The sequence below is a fragment of the Culex pipiens genome, chromosome 1 (genome assembly GCF_016801865.2).
Source record: "Culex pipiens pallens isolate TS chromosome 1, TS_CPP_V2, whole genome shotgun sequence".
Taxonomy (NCBI): Eukaryota; Metazoa; Arthropoda; class Insecta; order Diptera; family Culicidae; genus Culex; species Culex pipiens.
Window position 1 is genome coordinate 133,803,026 of NC_068937.1, and position 22,009 is coordinate 133,825,034.

The 22,009-nt window shown below is 41.1% G+C and overlaps 2 protein-coding genes across 4 annotated transcripts; one reads left to right on the forward strand and one right to left on the reverse strand.

Moving 5' to 3' along the window:
• Positions 1 to 1,071: 1,071 nt before the first annotated feature.
• Positions 1,072 to 16,892, reverse strand: LOC120431802 (unconventional myosin-Ia). Of its 2 annotated transcripts, XM_039596924.2 has the most exons (20): positions 16,489 to 16,892; positions 13,093 to 13,415; positions 12,877 to 12,992; positions 9,679 to 9,994; positions 9,038 to 9,622; positions 8,919 to 8,982; positions 8,819 to 8,832; positions 8,664 to 8,748; positions 8,513 to 8,607; positions 8,310 to 8,457; positions 7,903 to 8,252; positions 7,592 to 7,845; positions 7,186 to 7,530; positions 6,751 to 7,120; positions 6,324 to 6,410; positions 5,883 to 6,263; positions 5,669 to 5,821; positions 5,283 to 5,342; positions 3,310 to 3,437; positions 1,072 to 3,247 (listed from the first exon to the last, which is right to left on the reverse strand). In XM_039596924.2, the coding sequence occupies exons 2-20, from the start codon at positions 13,195 to 13,197 to the stop codon at positions 3,124 to 3,126; spliced, it is 3,780 nt and encodes a 1,259-aa protein (XP_039452858.1). In that variant the 5' UTR covers positions 13,198 to 13,415; positions 16,489 to 16,892; the 3' UTR covers positions 1,072 to 3,123. The 2 variants fall into 2 exon arrangements, with proteins under 2 accessions (XP_039452858.1, XP_039452864.1); XM_039596930.2 differs by lacking the exon at positions 5,283 to 5,342.
• A 4,408-nt stretch (positions 16,893 to 21,300) lies between these two features.
• On the forward strand, positions 21,301 to 22,009 carry LOC120431785 (28S ribosomal protein S24, mitochondrial). 2 transcript variants are annotated; one of them, XM_039596914.2, is made up of 2 exons: positions 21,301 to 21,424; positions 21,482 to 22,009. In XM_039596914.2, exons 1-2 carry the CDS (start codon positions 21,398 to 21,400, stop codon positions 21,953 to 21,955), a joined length of 501 nt encoding a protein of 166 aa, XP_039452848.1. In that variant the 5' UTR covers positions 21,301 to 21,397; the 3' UTR covers positions 21,956 to 22,009. The 2 variants fall into 2 exon arrangements, with proteins under 2 accessions (XP_039452848.1, XP_039452841.1); XM_039596907.2 differs by having other exon boundaries at positions 21,304 to 21,427.

A 22,009-nucleotide genomic window follows, 5' to 3' on the forward strand; every position in this document is an offset into this window, starting at 1 on the left:
ATATCGTAAACTATAATTGACTTTAGTTGAGAGATCAATTACTGTGTTTTCTTTTTAAGTTCTATTTCTATTATTTTTGATTAGAAATTTTTGAGAGAGTGTCCAGAGGCGATACTCTCATAATTCAGGAATAATTATGAAATCTTCCAATATCTAGTAGACCACTACGATGTTGCCTTTTGCTCTTAGTTCATCCTTGAGTTCATCACGTCCGTGCTCGCGGCTTCGGCTACGATGACTGCAGGTGACATTTCCCAAATGCAGGTATTTCTTACACTAGGCCACCCTGGGTTGTTTGTTCCGGTAGGCCTCCCACCGGATGATAGTGCTTGTCACAACTTTTGTGCTTTTCCTTCCGTTTGATGACATGTGGCTCCAGTGCGTCCAGCTCGAGATCCCTCTTCAGCAGATACTTGTTGTTGTTGAGCCGATTCTGCTCCACCTTTCCTTCTCCGTCGACAGCTCCAGAGACCGCACCCAGCAACTTCCGCTTCTGATTTCTAGGGATGGGATGAAATCATTCAGGGGATTCTTCAAATGACAAACCCAACACAATTTAGTTGGTTCTTTCTAATGATTCGATTTATTACTCCGGTTGTTCAATGAATGAGATATGTATTTATAATTTAATAGGATTTTCTTGGAGGCTACGTTGAATCTGATGTGTGTGTGTGGTGTGGTGTGTGTGAATCATTGTGAGTGTGAGGAGGTTCCTTCATCTATTGTTTTCAAATCGCTTGATAATGCTTGGTGAGTCCAATTTGCCCTCAATTTCATTCGTTTGGCACCTATGTTTAGTCATCTAAATTCGCTTAGTTTGGTTTTCCTTTCTTTTTATGATGTTTCACCCGGTTTGCTTTGTTTCAGTTTGATTTTTCGAATTGCTTCCAATTTTAAAATAAATGCAAACCAGGCTTGAGCCTTTGGGTGAAATATTTCCTTGGTTATGATTTTGAAACCTTTCACGTAAAATGAATGAATGAACTTGTGACGAACTTACGAGGGGTACGCCGATATTGCTGTCATGTAATTTATAAATAAAACAAATTCAAATTAAATCAACAAACTTTAGCAACTTTTGTTGCTGTGAGTTTAAACAATTTTTCCAACATTTTTTTTTTAACAAGACCAATTTAAATTATCGACAGGCCTACACAAACATTTGGCAACAACCGTAGAACCGTTTATTTTGTTTACTTCTACTTTGCTATTGGCATACACGTTTCGACACAAATTGGTTGCTTTATGTTAACTGTAACGTCGTTTTTTGTGTGATGTTTTAATTATATTAACCATTTTCTGTGTTTGTAAATTGGCTACATTTTCAACTAGATATTCTCATAATTCCATATTACTGCTAACCGTTACAATTACTTGAGAAAAGATCGCATAGAAAAACCGTTCAACTGCTCAACAAATACAAAAAACTTGATCAGTACGAAACAGTTCCACGTAGAAAATAACTGAATGTGTACACATAAAAGGAAAACATTTGGCACATTTTTTTTTATCTCTGTAGTTCAAAAGTCACCAAACAGCTTTTAAGAACCCACACGTGATTCGATTTTCCCCCTCATTATTAACCATTTGGCACACAAAATTGGCGGTTTTCAATTTAAACGGTAAAGGAAGAACCCGTGTCTCTCGTGTTTACGACCATCTAAACATTGCACACTTCGACGACTTGAGGTATTCTATTTGATTTCTATGAGCTCGCGCCGTTTTGCACATGGAAGAAAGAAAAAAAAGTGAAATTAAAATCACGTCACGAAAAACTCTTCCCCTTGCCGATAACAGTCCCCCCTCTGCGCTTATGATTAATTTTGTTTGTTTGCTTGCAGTAGTAATTGATTTAATTTTTGTTTGTTTGTTTTTGGTTTAGCCTGTTTTTAAAGTTGCTTCTTTTTTTTTCTTATACTTAGTGGTAAGTGTTTTTCTGTCGACTTTTGTTTATTTCTCTTGCTTTTTCTGTTCACTATAATATCTGTCACCGTAATAAGCGTCTTTGAGTTTTCTCTTTTTATCAGTGTTGCTCACAACTGCCATTATGTTTTGTTTGTTTAAAGTTATATTTTACTCTGATCTATGCTTTGTTTTAATAATGACTAATAATTGTTTTATTTTTGGCCTAGTTTTGTTGTGATTTTACCACCTCGATTCAAAATTGAGATGGGACCGAGCACAAATTAATTAGAATTTCGCTCTTTTTACGATACGATAGTGCTTTTTATAATATAAGTGTTTTATTTAATGCGATTTAGTAAGACAAATTGAGCTACCTAAATTGTAATGGTTTTGTTATGGAATTTCTAAATTCAATGCGCTACACATTTTTTTCTAAATTTATTTGCTCTCTTTCTAAATATCATACATACGTGTTGTGTTATTTGACCGTTCTAGCTGTATTATATAATTTTACTCTCTATATATCTGTTCCGGTTATAATAGTACATTTTAAAATGCCAAAGTCGATCAACACACGCTGGAAATGAGAGCACTTTTTCGTTACTCCTTTAAAAACTCTGTTAATTTACGTGTGTTTTAAACTCTTGAACATCGTTTCGTGGTCTATATGAAAGTAGTTGATAAAATCAATATCAAAAATAAGTTCTAGGTTAAAATTTAGTATTTGGCTCAAACGAGTTAATGTTTGCACGATGGCATCTCCGGTTTGAAAAAACGCACATTGCCAGTCGCGCTAACCTTGCTAGAGTTTAGTAAAATTTCTTTTTCGCGATAGATTTTTCTTCTAGAATAGACTCTATGATTGTATTCAATTTTTATACTTTATTTCAACTCATTAAACTGTTTCTCGCCGTCGACATCAAATTCCAAGTAGTTTCGTATTTCCAATTGCTAATAGGTTGTCTTAATTGATTTTCCGCGAAGCATTTGGCCATTGCCAGGCCGTCGCTTCAAAGATGTCCTCGTTTTCTATCATCGTAGTTTTGTGTAGTGGTTTACTATTTGCCCAAACCTCCAAACAAGTTAGTCAAACTCCAGGCCCCGCACGCCAAACTCCAGCCCGTCCTCGTCGTCGTAGTCAAACAGTGGCACCAGACGTTCCGTCGACGTGGAGTGGTGGTGCGTGCCGCCGCCGCCCAGCTCCGGGAACGCCCTCTGTTACACGGTCACCTCCATCCGGTTGCCCTTGCGCTGGACCCGGGTCTGGTTGTACGGGTTGTCCGCCAGGCCACCGCACTTGAACGTAAACACCACCGTCTGCTGGCCAAAGTTGGCCTCGAATCTATCGTGGGAAAACGAATTTCAATTGCAAAATCTACACACTCAACTTGAAATGAGCCTCACTCTGTGCTGATGACGATTTCCGGTGATTTGGCGGTCGCGTTCTGGATCACCAGGAACAGCTTCGTCACGATCTCGATCGAGTGTGCCGTTTGGAAGACGAAGTCGCCCTTCTTTTTGCCGATTTCCGACTGCAAGAGAACGAGAAAATGCATTCGAAATTTTGAATGTTTAAAACTTCTTTTGAGACTTTTTTTTTGTTTTTTTTTTTTATAGATATTCAAAGATATATCTATACATCCTATAGGAATATTTCAGCAGTTAACGAAATATGGTAGTAAGTAAATTTTCAATATATATATAAAGTAATATTTTTCCCAAAAACTAATAACTCTTCGCAATTTGTTATGTTCAGCTCATAAGTTTCCAGTCTTTGTCTCCTAAAACAAAAAAAGGGATTTTTACTTTTTATAAAATTTTAATGATTGATTGATTAATGATTGAAAGTCGCAATATTTTGAGCGTAAACGCGAATAAAAATTGAAAATAACCCATTTAGTTTCCTATTTCCTATTTATTTCGAAAAAAAAATCTTGTCATGTATGAGCGTTTGAAATCTGCCACAGAAAAACAAAAATAATTATTAAAATCTCTTGTAATCGGCCGTAATATTAAATTAGTGGACCCCTCGTGCTCCGTGATCGCTGGTTGGCTGGACGAATGATGAAATATTTCACCGTGATGTTCATGCCCAAACCTCGCGCATGATTTGTGCCTGTAAATCGCTATTGCAACTACGAACAGACTCTTTTTAACGTTCTTGATGACTAACTTAAAATGTTTGTCATCTTTTGACTATAATGGTCTCACAACAATAATATTTAGATTTTTTGGTAGAACTGCTTTCTTTCTGAAAGAAGGCAGTGTTTTAAATTAGGTTATTAGAGCTAGACATACCCACGACGGAATAAGGGAGGGGGTTGGGGCGAGGAAGATGGGAGGTGGGTAGATATATCTAAACTACGCTGGGCGTTTGACTATCATTCGCGATGCCGGCTTTGGCATCTCCACTTTGTACTTTTACATTTGCGCTCGCAACTTAGACCGCCTCTTCAGTTCCAGCTCCAATCTGTTTGACACTTTTTTAGTTTGTACCCCGTTAGTTGGTTAAAGTCAAACTAAAAAGTGACGAACTGTCAGTTTTTACACGCCGCTCACGCGGTTTATGGATGAGCCCTTATCAAAACAAACGTTTGGTAGTGTAAAAAGTGACCCCGTTCGTTTGACAACAATTGGTGTCAAACCATCGGAGTTTGAGTGTACCTTGTCAATCAGCAGGAAACCCGGAAGTGCCAGTTCGCTCGACACTTTGGCCGGAAGTGAACAATCCATGCATCTCCTTGGTCGGTCAGCCACTTGCGAACGCGGGGTGTGACATCAGAGTCAAGCCCTTCTTCTTGTCTGTCGCCGGCTACTTTTCCGCTTCAAACCCGTCGGGTCTCCCCCCCCCCCCTCCCCCTCGCGTTAAAACTCGAAAAACGACCGATCACTGCGAGAGCTGCCGAGCGAGTGGCCATCTTTGATTGCACTTTCTAAAATTCCTCGTTAGATGTCAAGCAAAACCAAAGACAAAAATATTTGCAGACTGGGAAACTTAATATTCATATGTTGTAAAAAGTAACAATCTGGTCTATGGATTGAGGTCGAGTATAAGGCTTTCTAGGCCCAGTGAAAAAAATATAATTTAACTCAAAAATGACGAACTCCTCGTCACAGTGTCCTGATGCAAACAATGATCGAGCTGTAGCTGTCACAGCCCTGCGAAGTATGTTGGCTGACATATCGGGCAGTCAGTCAAAAAAAACCAGCTAGAAGTCGCCTGACAAAAAAATTTTGCTAGAAAGAGATAGGAAACCTGATGCAAACAAATGTCCAGCTGTCATGTAAACATACTTTGAATGTGTTGGTAAATTTCTGACTAGAAAGCCTTATTTATATATTTTTTTTATATAATTGATAAAATCTGCACCATTTACCTGGAACAAACATCCCGTGGGCGACTCGGACCGGTCCGACATGTTGGAGCTGTAATTGTCCTACAGAGGGGGCGGGAATCGGGTGCTCACACACACACACACACACGGATAAAAACACGCAACGGGAAGTGGTGGGTTTGTTACGCACACAGAGATGGTCGGGAGAAGCGTGTATTTGTTTTGTTTGGTTCAAAGCGGGTTCGTTAGACGGCGAGGGGGTTTGTGGCGGGAGAAAAAAGAGAAGAGAAAAAAAAAACAAGAACACACACACGGGCTCTAAGAATTTTTGAACAACTATTTTTTAACTATTTGTTTAGCGGTTTTGTGTGCGCTGGGTGGTGCACGGTCTCTACTTGCGGAAATGGAGGGAATTGTGGGTCACTTACGGCTCGTATGTGGATCACGGCAATGTCGTCAAAGTACGGGCTCAGCGACATCCGGTAGATCTCGGAGGCCGGTATCCGGTACTTGATTTGCATCGTTTTCTGGTCCAGCAGCAGCATCGAGTTGGTCGAGACCACCAGCAGGATCGGGATGAACTGTGGGTTTGAAATTAGGTTAGGTTTTGCTCTGAGTAGCCGTCTTCGGAATAGGACCAACCTTCCCGCTCGATCGGGCGATCTTGTTTATGATGTCGGCAAACACGACGTACTGGTCGTTGTGCTCGCAGCTGACCCGTTTCCACTGGACGTTTTGCCGCAGTCGGATGTAGTCGCCGTGGAAGGGGTGCGCCACCGTCCGGGGGTACGAGATCTTGCGGTCCTTGAAGATGATGCTGGCGGTGACCTTTTCGCGCATCCGGTTCCGAGCCGGTTGGTCAAACGACTTCCGGTACTTGTAGCACCGCCACCGGTGGAAGATGTTTCGCAGCAGCTGGGACGTCTCGGCCAGGAAGGACGGCGCCGGGGGCCAATCGTGGCAGATGGGGCTCATGTTGTCGTGCGGCAGCCGCAGCAGCAGCGTCAGCAGGAACTCGCGCGTCTGGAAGAAAACGTTTTTGTTAGGGGGGCCTACTCTGTTGTAGTCGTACGTGCTACAAACCTTGATCAGGACGAAAAATCGGCCAATCACCTGGACCGCCCAGTGTGCTTGCTTTTTGAACTCCACCACACGGATCTTCTCTCGTTCCTATAATAAGAGTTCAAAAAACACATTTTGTTAGTCTGTTGCGTCTGTGGTTTGAGAATACGTCAATTTGGTCGATGAGGCCAAATGTCCATAAAATTTAGAAACACGTGCTTCAAACGTCAACGATGCTGCCAACCAGGCAGCGAGAAACGTCACACCGGGAAGGCACTTTCAAATAGAGACGCGAGACAGAGGGCAAATTTTCACTTCGTTTCGAGACGCAAGACGCAATCAGATTAAAATCAGATCAGTTTTGTAGGTCCAACGTGTTTTTATCCAACCGGAACCGAAAAATACAGTCCATCCAAGTGAATACAAAGTGAGGTTAAACAGAACTCACCCGCCACGTCCGCCAGAAGGCCGCAATCACCAGCTGGCTGCGCCGCAGGTCCAGAAAGTGTTTCCGCTTGGTGTAGCACCGGTACGTCTTCTGGATGAGCACGGCCAGCTCGTTCAGGCGCACCTTCCGGAACTCGTCCAGCTCGTACACGGTGCGCGGACTGCGGATAAACACCTTCTTGCGGCCGATCGTGAACTCGGCCCCCGGCAGCGGTACGCTCCGGATGATGAGCGCCACCCCGTCGATGGTCGTTCCGGCGGCCAGGTGGGGCCACGTGTACTGGCAGAGCAGCTTGTAGCGCTGGACGAAGCGCGCGTGCACCATGTTGAAGTAGTGCCCGTTGCGCCACAGGTTGATCAGCGGCATAAGACTGCATGGGATGGGGTGGGATTTAGATGAGTTTGAGAAAGAATCCTGGGGGGGGTGACGACCTACCACATGTACCGCACCTGGTGCTGAACCAGGCCGAGCTCCAGCATCTTGGGCTGCTTCAGCTCGTTCGGTTTGATGCAGAAGATGTAGTGGTTGTAGCGTTGCTCGAGCTGCTTCAGCAGCGTCTGCAGCGAGGTGCGTAGATTTGTACTCAAACTGGTCGGCGGTTTGCGGCCAACGGCACTGCCGCTGTACCGCTTGGGGTTGCCCTCCGGGAAGAGGCTGGCCACGATCGGCAGCTCGCAGTGCTGGTACAGGCAGGCACTCACGTGCTTCGGCAGCACGTCCTGGTTCTTCTCGATGAAGCCCTGGCTGGAGTACAGGACTGGTCCCTCAAAGTGGCGAACTCTGTGGAGTAAATGCACGAGATGTTGATCAAGTACGGAGTGGAAGTGGGGTTCGAACTCACTGAAAGCAGTTCGAAGGCAGCGTGGGATCGCGCGCGAGGAAGTTGGTGTGGCCGGAACAGCACTGGTGCAACCGCGTCAGCAGAATTCCGTCGTTGATGATCTGCGGTTCGTCTACCAGGTGCAGGATTCCGTAGCACGGCTTGTCGATCAGCTCGCAGATCGGCTGGTTGTCGAAGTAGTCAATCTTGATCCAGTCCAATCCCTCGGCCAGGTACAGATCCTGTTGATACTTGAGTACGTTCTTCACGTAGTGCTGCAAGAAACAATTGTTAGCTCAAAATCTAGACGCATCGTATGATCCATCTCCAACCTGTTGCAACCGCTCGTTGCAGTAGTTGATGGCAAACTGCTCGAACGAGTTCTTCTCGAGCACCTCGAACCCGTAAAAATCCAGCAAACCAATCGTCTTGCCCCGCACCGTCGCCCCCGAGCTCATTCCGTACTGCTTCACCTTGAGCTGCTCGTTGATCCGAACGGCAATCAGCGAGAACAACCGGCTGTACAGCGTCCGGCAGAGCGCAAACTTGATCTTGGACGCGTACACCGCGTCGATCTCCGTCCCGTCCGTCTCAATCTGCTCCCATGACTCGCCGGCCCGCGTCAGGCAGTGGAACAGCAGGTGACTGTCGAGCTGGAGCAGCTGCGCGATCTCCTCGAGTTCTGCGACAAAGACGATCGCGTTACGACCTCGCGAGGATCAGATCAGGGCTTACTTACCGTACTCGTTGGAGATCTCACAACCCTCGCTGCCGTCGATGTTGGTTGTCGGGATGAACGTCAGATTGCCCAGCTTGAGCACCACCGCCAGGACGATGAAGATGGAGAAGATTTCCTCCGGGTTGAAGCCAATGACTTCAAGGGAACGCTGGAAATGGCACGAATAGCTTCAATGATCTTTAAATGTTAGTTCTAGATCGTACCTTGGTGAAGCCAAAGTTGGTCCGATCTTCCTCGCTGGTTAGGCCGTACTTGAGCAACTCGTACTTGTCAATGTTCCGCTGCAGCTTGAGGGATTCTGGAAATTATCGGGAGCTGTAAGGTCGTTCAATATTGAGCTTGATCAAAACTTACTGAGCAGATGGATGTCGGCGCCACACAGCAACTGGTAGAAGATGTGGAAGTTTCGTTCGCCGGAACTTCGTGACGTTACGCGGGACTGGTGGAGAAAAATTACATTTTAAAGATAAGTTTCAAGATATGAGTCGATAGAAATTGCTTAGACATACCTTCTCCAACATGTCTTTATGGTTAAGCAATATTAAGAAAGTGATAAAATAAATATCATTACTGCAAGCAGCTTCCCAAAAGCTTTTGATTCATACTCACATAAAGTCAGGTGACCTCCGGAAGGATCTCCCTTGTAGTCGAACTCAATATCGAAGAATTTACCCTGGAAAAGATCAAGATCATCAAATTGCATCAAATCTAACCTCAAACCCACTCACGTATCGGCTCGAGTTAGTGTTCTTAGCCGTGCTCGCGTTGCCCATGGCCTCGAGGAAGATCTCCGCGTGCGCCACCCGTTCCCGCATCTTGGCCAGCTCCAGATCGCGCAGGTACACCTCCTTCGTGATGGATTTGAGTATCTGACGGCGGTGCACCGACGGGGACATGCTGCTGTGGTCGTACGTCAACGTGATCGACGACGAAGACTTGTGGATCGACCGGTTGCTGCTCTGGTGGCAACAGCCGCGCACCAAACTGCACCGCTTCTGCAGCGAGGGCGAATTGATGCAGCTGGACATCCGGTGCAGGTCCATGTGGCTACTTCCGGCGCTGGTGCAGTTGTTGTGCTTCGGACAGGACGCGAACGCCGACTTGAGGGTCGCCTTGGTGGGAAAATCGCTGGCCTCGGTCGAGCGGCTGATCGACTGGTTCGAGTGCTTCAAACACTTGGGAGTGCTGGAAAAGTTGCCACTTCCGGGACCCGTCCCAACCACGTGGCCAGCGTTCATCATCGCGGCCAAATTCTCCGAACTCTTGTGGTGCGAAATCAAATCAAACTCGACCGTTTTCTCGTGCGAGCATTTCTGAAAAAATAATCCCGATCAAAATCATAATCGCCCATGCAGCAAAACGCGCTCACCCTCGACTGCTTCATGATGCTGTCCAGCCGACCCGTCGCCCCCATCCCCGAACTGCCACTGGTGCCACTTTCAAACGACGATCCGACCCGCTGGATCGTGCTGTGCTTCGGCGTGGACTGGCGCGAGCCCGGGTTGGAGCCCTTGAGCGAGAAGATCGGGGCCCGGCTGCGGCGCATCTCCGACAGCTGCGTCAAAAAGTGGACGATCATTCGGGCCGACTCGGTCTTGCCGGCGCCACTCTCGCCCGACAGCACGATGCACTGGTCCTCGTTGTAGTTGAGCAGGAACTGGTGGGCCGAGTTGGCCACGGCGAAGCTGAAGAAGCATTCGAAAGAAATTGTATTTAAATAATTTGATAAGGCAATTTTATTTCAATTTATTAAATTTAATTTCCTTCAAAAAATCTGAGGGGAACACACAGTACAGACTAATGCTTGAAAAGGGATCTGTCACTGAATGGGACTGCTCGGCATTTGAAGGAACTTTCCGTCAGTGATCATTTCCCAAAACGAGAAGTATCCTGATCGTCACTGCTTGTCGACGGTCGGTGAACGTGAACACAAAGACGAAACGAACGAAAAATGAGCGCCACTCAAGCAGCCGCCCGAACGAGACAACGTGCTCTTTCTCTCGTTTTTCGTCTCTCTCTTTCTTGTGTTTGCTGCGTGGTGTGGTGACGGAAGACATTTGAATGCGATCATGGGAGGGATGATCAAAATCTCGGTAGAATGTCAAACGACCGTTCTCTGAGCGAATGTATTTCTGGCGGAAAGTCAATGTGAGTGACTCTGCGTAGCACTCATTCGTTTGTGTGTGAAACACATGAAGGCAGAATGTCAAAATCGTGGTTGTCGTGGTGAAGACGTTTGGAGTGTTCTGTCACCTATCACAAACAAAGTTGAAATTTCGTAAGCACTGGTCCATACTCGATTATCCGAAGTCCTCGGAAAAAAATCACTTCGGATAGTCAAATCTAGGATAATATGGTTCGAAGCGCTGCGAAAAATGTTATGTATAACTTTATCACTTTTCTAATCAAAATAAATAAATAATAATAATTGGCGAGACAACATTTCGTAATGGATAAACTACGCACTGTCAAGTAAGATACTTTCTGTCAAGAAAGTTCGCGAAGTAATTTTTTTTTTTAAATTGGTTTAAATATCTATTTTCAACCCTTGGTGGCCAATAATAAATAAGTTTACTGCTTATAATTTAAATCCAGAGTTTTTCTTGAAAAGGTCCTATAACCTATTGTCTTTAATATGTTTATAAGACCTAATAAAAAAAAGTCGAGAAACATTCATTGAGCATACTTGTAGAATCGATTGTAAACAATTTTGCAGGTTTTTTTTTTACAAGCTTTGAATTTTAGGACTACAGATCGGAAAAATAAACAAAAATTGTACTATTATTTTTTGTGAACTCATTTATATTTTGCAAATTTGTGGCATTACCGTTATTGAAAAAATGTGTTAAGCATAAAGTTGAAAATAAGACTTTAAATGTGAATTAGGGTCCTAAAGCCCTGTGTAAACTTTTATGTACAACGGTAAAAAACGCAATTAAAAACCATTTTGGATCACTTTTTTCATTTTAATGCAAACAAAATGGTCCCCTTGCTGTCAAGTAGGACCTATTATGTCAAGAAGGGCCACGAAGTTTTTTTTTAATTGATTTAAAAATCCATATTATATCCTTTGCGGTCGTACAAAGGATAATTGTTCTCAGAAAAATAAGCTTTATCGTTTTGAAAAATAATATCGCCAATTTAGGCCAATGCAAATATTTTTCAAAGTTTTTGTCCAGGCTCCGGCCGGGGTCGTGGGGTAGTCTTCAAAAATGTAAGATTTGACGAAAACAAACATTTCAACGAAAAAAAACTTTTTGCGATACAAAAGATCGAAAAAATTTCAAAAATTTTGAACAAAACCTTTAAATAAATTTTTTACCAGCCTTAAGCTTAATTTAAGGACCTAATTTAGTCATTTTGACTTCTACCAAAGCAGGAGGACAAAACTAAAAATAAAATTTGTACTAGCCTAACAATGTTTTAAAAATATAAAAAATAGCAAATTAAAAAGCTTCTTGAAAATTTACGTTTTTCAAAATCTTTATGTTTACTTTTTTTTATTGTTTTTTCTTCGTTTAAAATTGAAAAAAAAACTGGGCAATTTTTTTCCAGCTTTTTGAAAATATCGGGCGTTTTTCCATCATGCAACATTTTTAAAAAACCAACAAATAAACAATTTCAAAAAAAATCTCCTGAAAGTGCCTTTCACTTGAAAACAGAGCACTTCATAAAAAATGTAAAGACATTTTCGATTGGAAATTTGAATTTACAATTTATTTTGCCATTTTATTGAAATTTTCCAGTTTTTTATAATCCTCGAGAGAAAACTTTTATTGTCTAAATTGTATTTCAGGGATTACATAAAGTACTAATTTTGGGAATTTAACTGTTTTGTGATACAAACTAAAACAAATAAATCATAATGCAAAATGGATTCTTTTGACCTTGACAAAAGTTGAAATAAACAAAGCATTACTCTAATAAAAAAAATACAGAATTCAAAAAAATAATAATGATCCTAGAACAGTCGTAAACATTCTGTGTGTATTACATTTTAAACTCAAAAATATTTTGTTTTGATGGTGTTCTGGGTGATGAATAAATAGAGAGAATGCGTAACGTGATTTTCGAATGATCCCACTTTGTTTACATCTACAAAGTAGGAGGCTGTTCAAGCGCAAGCATGACTTTTTCTTACTGATAAATAAGCTGTTTCATAATCAGTAGTATGTGTTACAAAATTAAAAAAAATAATATAAAGATCCTAGAACTATCTGAAACATTCTGTGTGTATTACATTTTAAACTAAAAAATATTTTGTTTTGCTGGTGTTCATAACATGTTAGTATTGAAATTTCACATATAAACTGTTTAATTCATGGTAAAAGTAGGTTACACGTCTTTTATTGATATTTTGATGTTTTTTTTTTGACAATATTAATAATTTGCCTTGCAGTTTTTTTTTTCATAAATCAGTTTGATATGCTTTCAAAAATATATGGCAATGTATTTTTGTGAAGATAAAAATTTTGATTTAAAACAAGTCTCAAAATAAAGGACATCAGGACAGCTCAAAATCATTCACTCAAGTCGTCACCCTGCTTGAAACTGTTAAAAAACTTACATGTGCGGCGGCAACTGGAACAGACTTTTGTTGGCGTACTTCCGCACCAGGTCCGGCGTGTAGATGGCCAACGGTTTGTACGGATTCAGCGCCACCAGAAACGTACCGATGTAGGTCTGAAAAGGACGCCATGTAAGGAAAAAGATAATGAAGCATTTAGTGTGTCCAACTTTAAACTGTTTCAAACAATGTGGGTAGCGATAATAACAGACTTACGTAGATCAAATCTCGTTTGTAGCGCTGGTGCAGATTGCTGATAAAACTGTCCTCGGAAAGGTTCTCGAGCAGGACCGAGTCCCAGCTGCCGATTTCCTGCTCCATCGCGCTGCTGGTGGCCTACTTTCAGGAGGGGCGATAGTACAAAATAAGGAAAGTTACGCGTCCGTTTGCTGTCCTATTAGACTGCTGTTTCTTCTTGTAGGTTTGGTTGACTGGCTGGCGGCGATTCCCTTCCGGGGGTGGGCCTTCACATCCTCTGCCGTCGTCGTCTTCTTCTCAGTCGTCGTTCAGTGCATGAGTTGAGTAGTGGGCTCCGCTGGCTGCAAGAAGGACACAAACCAGGACAGTTGAATCAAGGAGCTGATAAGAATCGGCATACATTTTTCATCTCGTGCTATCTCTGCGGGGTTTCAGTTTGGTGTTTTCCCCCTCTCGGCAAGTCCAGCAGTGGGGGGCCAGCCACCACAGACCATGTCCTCATGATTTTACCGCCCTGAAGAAAAGGGGTGGCACCTCCTGTGAAGCAGGGTGGCTACTTACTCTTGAATTTAGTTTTTTAGGTTAACAATCGTCTTGTTTTATAGTTTTTTTTAGCAAAGGCATACAATATTTTGCTAAAAAAAATTAAAAAATGGTCAAAATTTCGTTTTATTCAAAAAGGAATAGAAATAAAAAAGTATTTAATAGAAATTTTTGATGAGAATCACAGCACATAATCACAGTGCATGTACCCAAATTTGTAAATATATTTTTCAAAAAGTCCAGAAAATTAACTATAGGTTAGCCAAAAAAAAACTAAATCTGTTTAAGAAACTTTGAAGATTGAACCTTTGGTTGCTGATTTACAGATTCAAATAAAAAAGAAACAGGAAATTTGAGGATTTTTTTTCAATTTTGAAATATCAGATATTTCAGCAACTATGTATGTGTTCGATGGTCAATGTCAAAAAATTAAATATACTTGAAATTTTCTGAATATTTTCAAAAATTATGACTCAAGAAAAACATTTGAAAGATGTAAAATAAGGCTCCTTTGAACTGTTAGATTACATTGCTATATACATCAAATTTTCATAAATTATGTTTTGTTTTGATTCATGAAGCGACTTTTAAAAATTAAGCTTTTTTTAATACAGTGGACTCTCTCGTTGTCGACATTGAAGGAACCGTCGAGAGCGGGAGGCATCAAATTATAGAACGAAAAATCAAAGCATGCTTCTTGAAGGGACTGAAAATTTTATTGACAGCTGGAGCAATATTGATATCGAGAAGATCGAAAGCCAGAGAGTCCACTATATTTTTTTAAACAGTTTTTCAATTGTTTTTAAGGTTGGCAACACTGTCAAATATGTGTTTTGTCCTTATTTTTTGTGAACGATCTTTTCTTTTTCAACAAATGAATTTGAAGTTTGTTTTTGCTAATTCAGCCCACGGCGTGTTTTCTAGAACAAACTTTTCAGGAAAAAATAGTCATCGCTACCTTCAAATATGTCTTATAGGAAATTTTCTCAGCTTTCCAATGCTTATAAGAGCGAAATGTTTAATCGGGAAATTTCTGAGATATCTCTATTTTAAGTTTTTTGGTTTTAAATTCCTTTATTATTTATTGGAAATTTTATACTACCTGTTCAGAAAACTTATCAAATGATGTTTTTCATGTGTCATTTACTCATCAAAATGTTTCCAAATAAGACAAGAAACCACTTTGCAGAAGGTTGCAAACCGCTAAGCATTTTGAAAATTATGTTTTGTCTGAGTTTTTGAATGTATGGAATTTATTCAGAAATTAAAATCATAAAACAGTTTAAAAATATTTTTTTAAAAAGAATTATTAGATTATAACATATTTTTTGTGTTCAAATATCACGTGTCTGCTCTGATTTAGTTTGTTCAACCGAAACTTTGGCAGGTCTGTGATTATTAATGGTATTATTGAATTTTAATGAATAAATTTGATATTTTTCTAAGCAAACATTAACCATAAATACAAATATGATATAAAATCGAAAATGTACTACATATTACTGTTGCAAGCTTCAAAAGTCATATTTTCATGAGTATAAAATGAAGATAAAATTTTATAAAATGTTTTCTGTTGCAAGTAGTAATAAAACTCGAGTCTTCCAATTCAGAATGCTGAAATTACCGTCACAACTTTTTTTTAACATTATTTTAACAAAAAAATCAAAAATCAAAATCTTTCGAAACTATTTGAACAAAAATCAAGAAATATTTTTTTTAAGATGAGACTGAAGATGAGAGTCTTAAAAACTTCTAAAATATTGGTAATTTCTTGATCATTTAATACAAAAAACTAAAACAATTATTCCATACTAATGAAAAGTATTTCTCCTAAAGTTTAATTTCGAGTATTAAAAATGTTTTGTATCCATGCAACTGGTTAATGTTTGATTTCGGTTATAGCAGCTAATTCCAAGCTGAAACAGAGCAGACCGTTGTTATTTGTACACAACAATTATGTAATAATTTATTTGTTCTTGTGAAAATTATATTTTAATGCGGTTTCATGATTTTAATTTCTGAATAAATCCCATATATTAAAAAATTCGGTTAAAACTTCAATTTCAAAATGTTTGGCGGTTTGCAACCTTCTACAAAGTTGTTTCTTGTCTTATTTTGCACCTTTTGATGAGCAAATGACACATGAAACACATTTCACACACACATCATTTGACAAGTTTCCTGGACTGTTATTTAAAAGTTTCCAATAAATGATTAAGGATTTAAAACAAATAACTTAAAATAGCGATATCTCAGAAATTTCCCGATAAAAAATTTCGCTCTTAGAATCATTGCAAAGCTGAGAAAATTTCAAAAAAGACACATTTGAAAGTAGCGATGACTATTTTTTCTCCTTGAGGTTGCCCAGAAAACACGCCGTGGTTTTGTTTGTCGAGTTTTAAAATTTACTTTCAATGAAAAAACTTCTTAACAAATTGAAAACTATTCAGAACATACATTTAAAATAATTCAATGATTTTTCCTTTATTTTATTTTGATTTTTGCCAAGTTCAAAATTGGTTTGGTTTTTTTTACTTTTATTTTTTCAGTATTTTTTTTTTGCTTGCATTTTTTTCTAATTCGCCACCCTGGTCAGTTCTGCATGCACACTCGCACCGAAGGCAGAGAAGGACACACAAGCCAGCAGAGACAGAACCCCGAAAAGAGCAGCAACAACAACAAAAAACGCGACGAAAAATGAATGAATGTATGCGCCTTCTGATTACATGATACATAAAATTAGCATAACTTTCGGCGCTCGCCTGGTACACACAGTTTTACTGCCCTCTCTAAACTCATCAGGCAGCAGATCCGAGGCTGGCGACGCGACAATTACGAGGCGATGATGATGCTGCTGGTGCCATAACTTACCCTCACTCGCCTCCCCACGGTTCCACTTAATCCGGATTTGTCGTACGAAGAAGAAAAAAAACTACCCCCAAATGTATGCAACCGCACCGTTGTCGTCGTCGTCGTTGATCCACACCCTGCGCCTAAATTGCTGCTGCTGCTGCTATTGCTACTGGCTCTAATGATTGGCTTCTGCATTGCACTTGACCGCGCGAGCCTAACTTGGGGCGGGTGGAGCCTACAAACCGTAGCGGCCCACGGAACCCATCACTTGCTCCAGCAGGCGAGCCCGTTCCGAACCGTGAAAAACCCACCAAAGTGCACGATTTGAGCTAGCTTATCCAATTTTCCTCATTTTTTAACGCACTGCACTCTCGTTTTTTCTCATGGTTCACTTTTCTTTCTGGGGGAGGACTAACATTGCGTTGGGGATTATGAGTGAATATGCGGAGGATTTTCATGGAAAAAATAAATTTTATAGAAATATCTACAAAACATCAAACACATGAAATTATCGGAATATTTCCCACATTCCTTTTAAAAAATCTACTTTTTGAAACATTAAGTTTTTAAGCCCATTTGCGAAATTACAACCAGCTGGTGAAAATTACTTCTTGACAGTGTCCTCTGGTGACAGCACCGAACTAGGGAAGAGGGGGTAGTTTTTCCAGGCAGCAGCCCCAAAAGTGGGGTCGGGTGGAAGAAAAACGGGGAAAACCTTCGCACGAGGGATGAACGCTCAGTCGCAGGGGTTGGCAAAGAAGAGAGGGGCGCATTGAGGTGAAATGAGTTTATTGGCATTTCGACGTTTTTGACGTTCCGAGATGTTTGACCTTGAATAAACAAAAACGGGAGCACCTGAAGTTTGGTTGAATTTGGTGGCTGGAGTCTCCAGTTATAATTACAAATGTAAACGGAAGTCGAGCTCGTACTTGTGTCAAACGCGTTCTGACCTGAAATCGCTTTGCCCTTTGTCGCACGACAAGACTGAAACTTCTTTCATATGCACGAAGTTTTTTCGGTTTTTATTGAATATCTTAGGATTCAAAACGAATTTTGGGGATCTGTGAAGGTCAAAAGGGGCGGCTTTGTAAGCTGCACAAAATGGCGTTTTTTAACTCAATTTGGCCCAAAATGCACGTGCACGACAGCGACGATTTGAGCAGTCCTCCACCAACACGGGAAATGGATTTTATTCATATTTTTCTATTTGGTTCAGACTTTGTGGGGTCCTTTCCAATGACTAAAGAAGCCATTTTGTGTGATTGATTCACCCATACACTGCCCATAATTTAAAATTTGGCTATCATGCCAAATCAAGTATTCCGAGAAAAACGCGTTTTAGTGTTTGTCACCAAATCTCCGTCAAGGAAATTCCTTTGTGGACCACCAATCAGTGAGGTACTCCTGGATTTTAGCTCCTGAAAAGTGCTTAAAAAGTGCAAAATGCCTCACGGCAAGAAAAAGAGGCGGTCCTCACCAGTAGGATCGGCAGATTTGAAGAAGCTAAAAAATGCCGAAGCGCTACCTGCAAAGCCAGGCAGTTTGAGCAAGGACGCTCAAAAAATGTCTGGAAACCAGTTCGCTACCCTCCCTGTGGACGTGAGCGAGAAGGAAGAATTTGAACGACGGGAAAAGTTGCCACCCATTTTTGTGAAAACATCGTCATCGGATTCGGTGCGAAAGTGGCTGACCGGATTTATCAAATCTGGTGCTTTACGAGCTTCCATTCGCTGGTGTGCTGATGGACTCAAAATTCTGTTACCTACCAGAAAGGATTACAACTACGTTCGGAATTTCCTGAACAACACAAAGATTGAATACTACAGCCATGACGATCCAGGTAAACGGCCCATGAAACAGGTCCTCCGAGGCCTGTACGACATGGATTTGAGTGTGCTGAAAGAAGAGCTCAAAACTCTGAAGTTGAACGTGATCGAAGTCTTCAAGATGACGAGACACAACAAGGACATCAAGTATCGTGATCAACTGTACCTGGTTCATCTCGAGAAAGGATCGACAACGCCGTCTGAGCTGAAAGCAGTTCGGGCAATTTTCAACATCATCGTGTCTTGGGAACGTTATCGTCCAGTGCACCGTGACGTGACACAATGTTCAAACTGTTTGCAGTTTGGGCATGGTGGAAGGAACTGTTTCATCAAGAGTCGTTGTGCAACCTGCGGAGGTGAGCACAAAACTCAAGCTTGCGAAGCAATCAACGAGAACATCGAAGCGAAATGCTTCAATTGCGGCGGCGACCATTCTACCGAGAATCGAAACTGCCCAAAACGAGCTGAGTTTGTAAAAATTCGGCAGCAAGCGACGACAAGGCACCAACCAAATCGTCGCAAAACACCACCAACTTTCACGGACGTTGATTTTCCTGCTTTGGCGTCACCTGGAGCGGGATTTGTTCGAGTGGCACCAAATCTGCAGCCATTGCTGTTGAATCAGCGGCAAAGAGTTGCACAGAATACAACACCTCCAGGCTTCAGTCAGCAACCGAGGGAAAACCAACCAACATCAACGGGTGAAGCACAGAGTAATCCAGAGGGAGCACTGGCATTTAATTTATGGTTGCGTTACGCGGTAAATCGTGGTACATCCCCCCTTCAGGAAAACTTAAGCTGTCTGTAGGACACCATTAAATCTCAGTTCACTGGATTCGAGGCGTTACGTTTCCAAGCTTCTTGACAGTTGTTGCCGTATCAACAAACTCAACAAGAAAATTTGAAATTTATAATTCTAGTTGCTGCCCTCGCACTGTTTCCAGAGCTTTACATTCGGTTTTCATTGATCTTCTAAAGAAAGTAAGTTTCTTTTCATGAAAGTATTGCAGCTGGCATTGAATTTGCAAAAGCTATGTTTGCGCTGGTTTTATTAAACTTTGACTCTGGCTTGTTCATGTGGAGCAAAGTGGGCGTCATCAGAAGTAAGATTGCGATATCCGGTTATCCGTTTTGAATCTTAATCAGCGGTGCCAACTTATGACTGAGTATGAGGGGCATTTGTGGGGACACATGGGGGGCAGTCTATCTCGCTAAGGGAAAGGGTCTTAATTGAGGAGAAGTTGGTGGGGAAAAAGTCCCGTGTCCTCCCGACCCCCGGAGTCGGGCACCTGATCTCAACACATTCTATTAATTTAAATCTAAGGAAATACATGATTTTTAGCACATGAACTTGCAGCCATGAAAGTCACATTCATATTTTATTTCCACTCTTAACATAAAGTGCCACTCAATACCTCCCAAGAGAAGGGGTTTTCGAACAGCAGAACAAAAGAAAGGGACCCATTTTTTTACTTTTCTTCGCGATCCTCTCTGGCTTCCTTTCGCTGCAAATTCAAATTTTCTTAGCCCCTTTTCTTGTCAGCAGCGTACACTCTTTACAAACAAATAAATAGAAAATTCGGACTGGAACGTTGATCGTCGATTTCCTAGAAAGAAGAATTTGAATCAATTTAGAAAATAATATTTACTGCAAAGCAACTCACCATCAGAGCTAGTTTCAACATGAATATTGATTTTGTTTGTGTTGACAACGGAAACCAAAAAGTTGCTACTAGATCGTTTGATTTTTTTCGTAACGCCTGCATCGAAAATCAAAACGCCTGCTACCGTTACGAAGTCCAACAACAACAACTGTAACGCAGCCACAAAATTTGATGATTTTAGTTCGGACTGCTCCCTCTGGATTACTCTGTGGGTGAAGGCAGTAGTGACCTGTTTTCACCACAAGAACTTTTGAAAATTTTCATCGAGATGACAACAACACTTCGTGATTGCAAAACTCGCCAGGAACAAGTAAGAACTCTTGGAGCATTCATCTTAAAATACAGTTCGTAGTTTACTCGTTCTAGTGATTTTGAATATTTCAATGAATTTATTTTTTAGTTTTAAGTTAGGATAAGTTGTTAAAGTAATTTTTTTTCTTTTTTACCTAAATGTATTCGATTCAATGCAATAATGTAAAACAATTTGAAGTAAATAAAAAAATGTGATCAGTTAATAATAAAACGAAAAATACAACAAAGATGAAGAGCATTAGGCCATACCACTTAGCATGTAAAAGAAATGTAATTTTTATAAGAAAGTTCAATAAAGACATATTTAATTAAAAAAAAAATTAAAAATTATTCCGTCAGGGAAATTTCCCATAAGAGTGGCATATTAGCAGTTCGGATTTTCGCATCGGCAGCCAAATTGCTTTTTTTTTATAAAAAATATCATTTCCCAAAACCATTTTTATTATTTTTTTTAGATGTTTCAGAACAAAACCGCAATTTTTGAGCCATAGAGACGTATGGACAAACAATTTGCCACCAAGTTACGATTTTTTGAGTAAAAAAAAAAAAAATTAAATTGAATTTGCAATTGAAAAGTACTCTACAATTATTTTTGATAAAGTGCACCGTTTACAAGATATAACCACTTAAAGTTTAATTTCAACTGAAAAATCTCGTTTTTCAATTATTTGTTTTTCGAAAAGTTCAGAAAATTTTCAATAAACTTGCCTAAGAGACATTGAAGATTGGACCTCTGAAATACATGCGAATAAAAGGGAAAAAAAGAAACAAGAAAATTGAAGTTTGCATGTCTCTTTATAACATTTGTCCATTTTCTAATCCTTATATATCAGCAACTATTGGTCCAATTTTCAATGTTGAATCTGTTCAAAAATTATGTTTTGAGAGTATTGGTATCTAATTTGCAATTTAATAAAAAAAATATTTTTTTCTGTTTTATGAAGTTTGATTTCGGATCGTTAAACAAGACAAATTCTGTGCTGAAAAATGGTACTTGCGCAAAATCGAGTTTCAGTCGCAGGGAGGAGAGAATATCGCGCGAAAGAATCGACGAAACTCCAAAAAAATCAAAACAATCGACCAATCGTTTGACAGTTCTCTCTCGCAGCGCACACGAATATCACCATGAGCCTGTTACAAAACATTCGATTGGTAGTAAAATTTCGTAAAATTTAAGTGAATTTTAAACTAAATCACTGCTTTTCATAGTTCCAGACCCCGCTGGCCCTCGCGGCGGCCAGCCGCCGTTCGCTCCATGTGACGGCCGCCTGCGCCAAGACGCAATCCGGCAAGTACAAAATCACCCCCAAGGGAGACCGGCCGCTCACGTACGAAATGGCCAACCCGCCCCACCTGATTGCCCACCGCAAGGCGTGGAACTCGTGGAACACCTCGAACCTGGAGGGCGAACAGCGCGCCTCGCAGACGATGCTCGAGGACGAGTTCGTGCGGCGCTTCATGACCGGAACCTGGCACGGTCTGGTGCTGTCGGAGGTCATCATCAAGCGGCAGCACAACCACGTCCGGATAGCGGCCATCATACGGAGGGGAATCCCGCCGCGGAAGATGTACTTCCTGATCGGGTATTGCGAGGAGCTGCTGGCGTACTGGCTGCAGTGTCCGGTGACGCTGGAGCTGCAGACGACCGAGGATCGGAAGGACGTGGTGTTCAAGTACATCTAGAGTTGTTTGGGGGAGGTCGGTTTCGGTGGAATAAAGGCAGTGCTGTTAGGAAAT

What these genes read in the sequence shown, in the direction of transcription:
- LOC120431802 (XM_039596924.2), bottom strand. Translation starts at nt 13,197, where the DNA reads ATGGAGCAGGAAATCGGCAGCTGGGACTCGGTCCTGCTCGAGAACCTT. An exon ending in ACACTAACTCGAGCCGATAC is followed by an intron (nt 8,983 to 9,037) that starts GTGAGTGGGTTT and finishes GATCTTTTCCAG; the next exon opens with GGTAAATTCTTCGATATTGA. An exon ending in CTGCCTTCGAACTGCTTTCA is followed by an intron (nt 7,531 to 7,591) that starts GTGAGTTCGAAC and finishes TTTACTCCACAG; the next exon opens with AGTTCGCCACTTTGAGGGAC.
- LOC120431785 (XM_039596907.2), top strand. Translation starts at nt 21,398, where the DNA reads ATGAGCCTGTTACAAAACATTCGATTGGTA. An exon ending in TACAAAACATTCGATTGGTA is followed by an intron (nt 21,428 to 21,481) that starts GTAAAATTTCGT and finishes TGCTTTTCATAG; the next exon opens with TTCCAGACCCCGCTGGCCCT.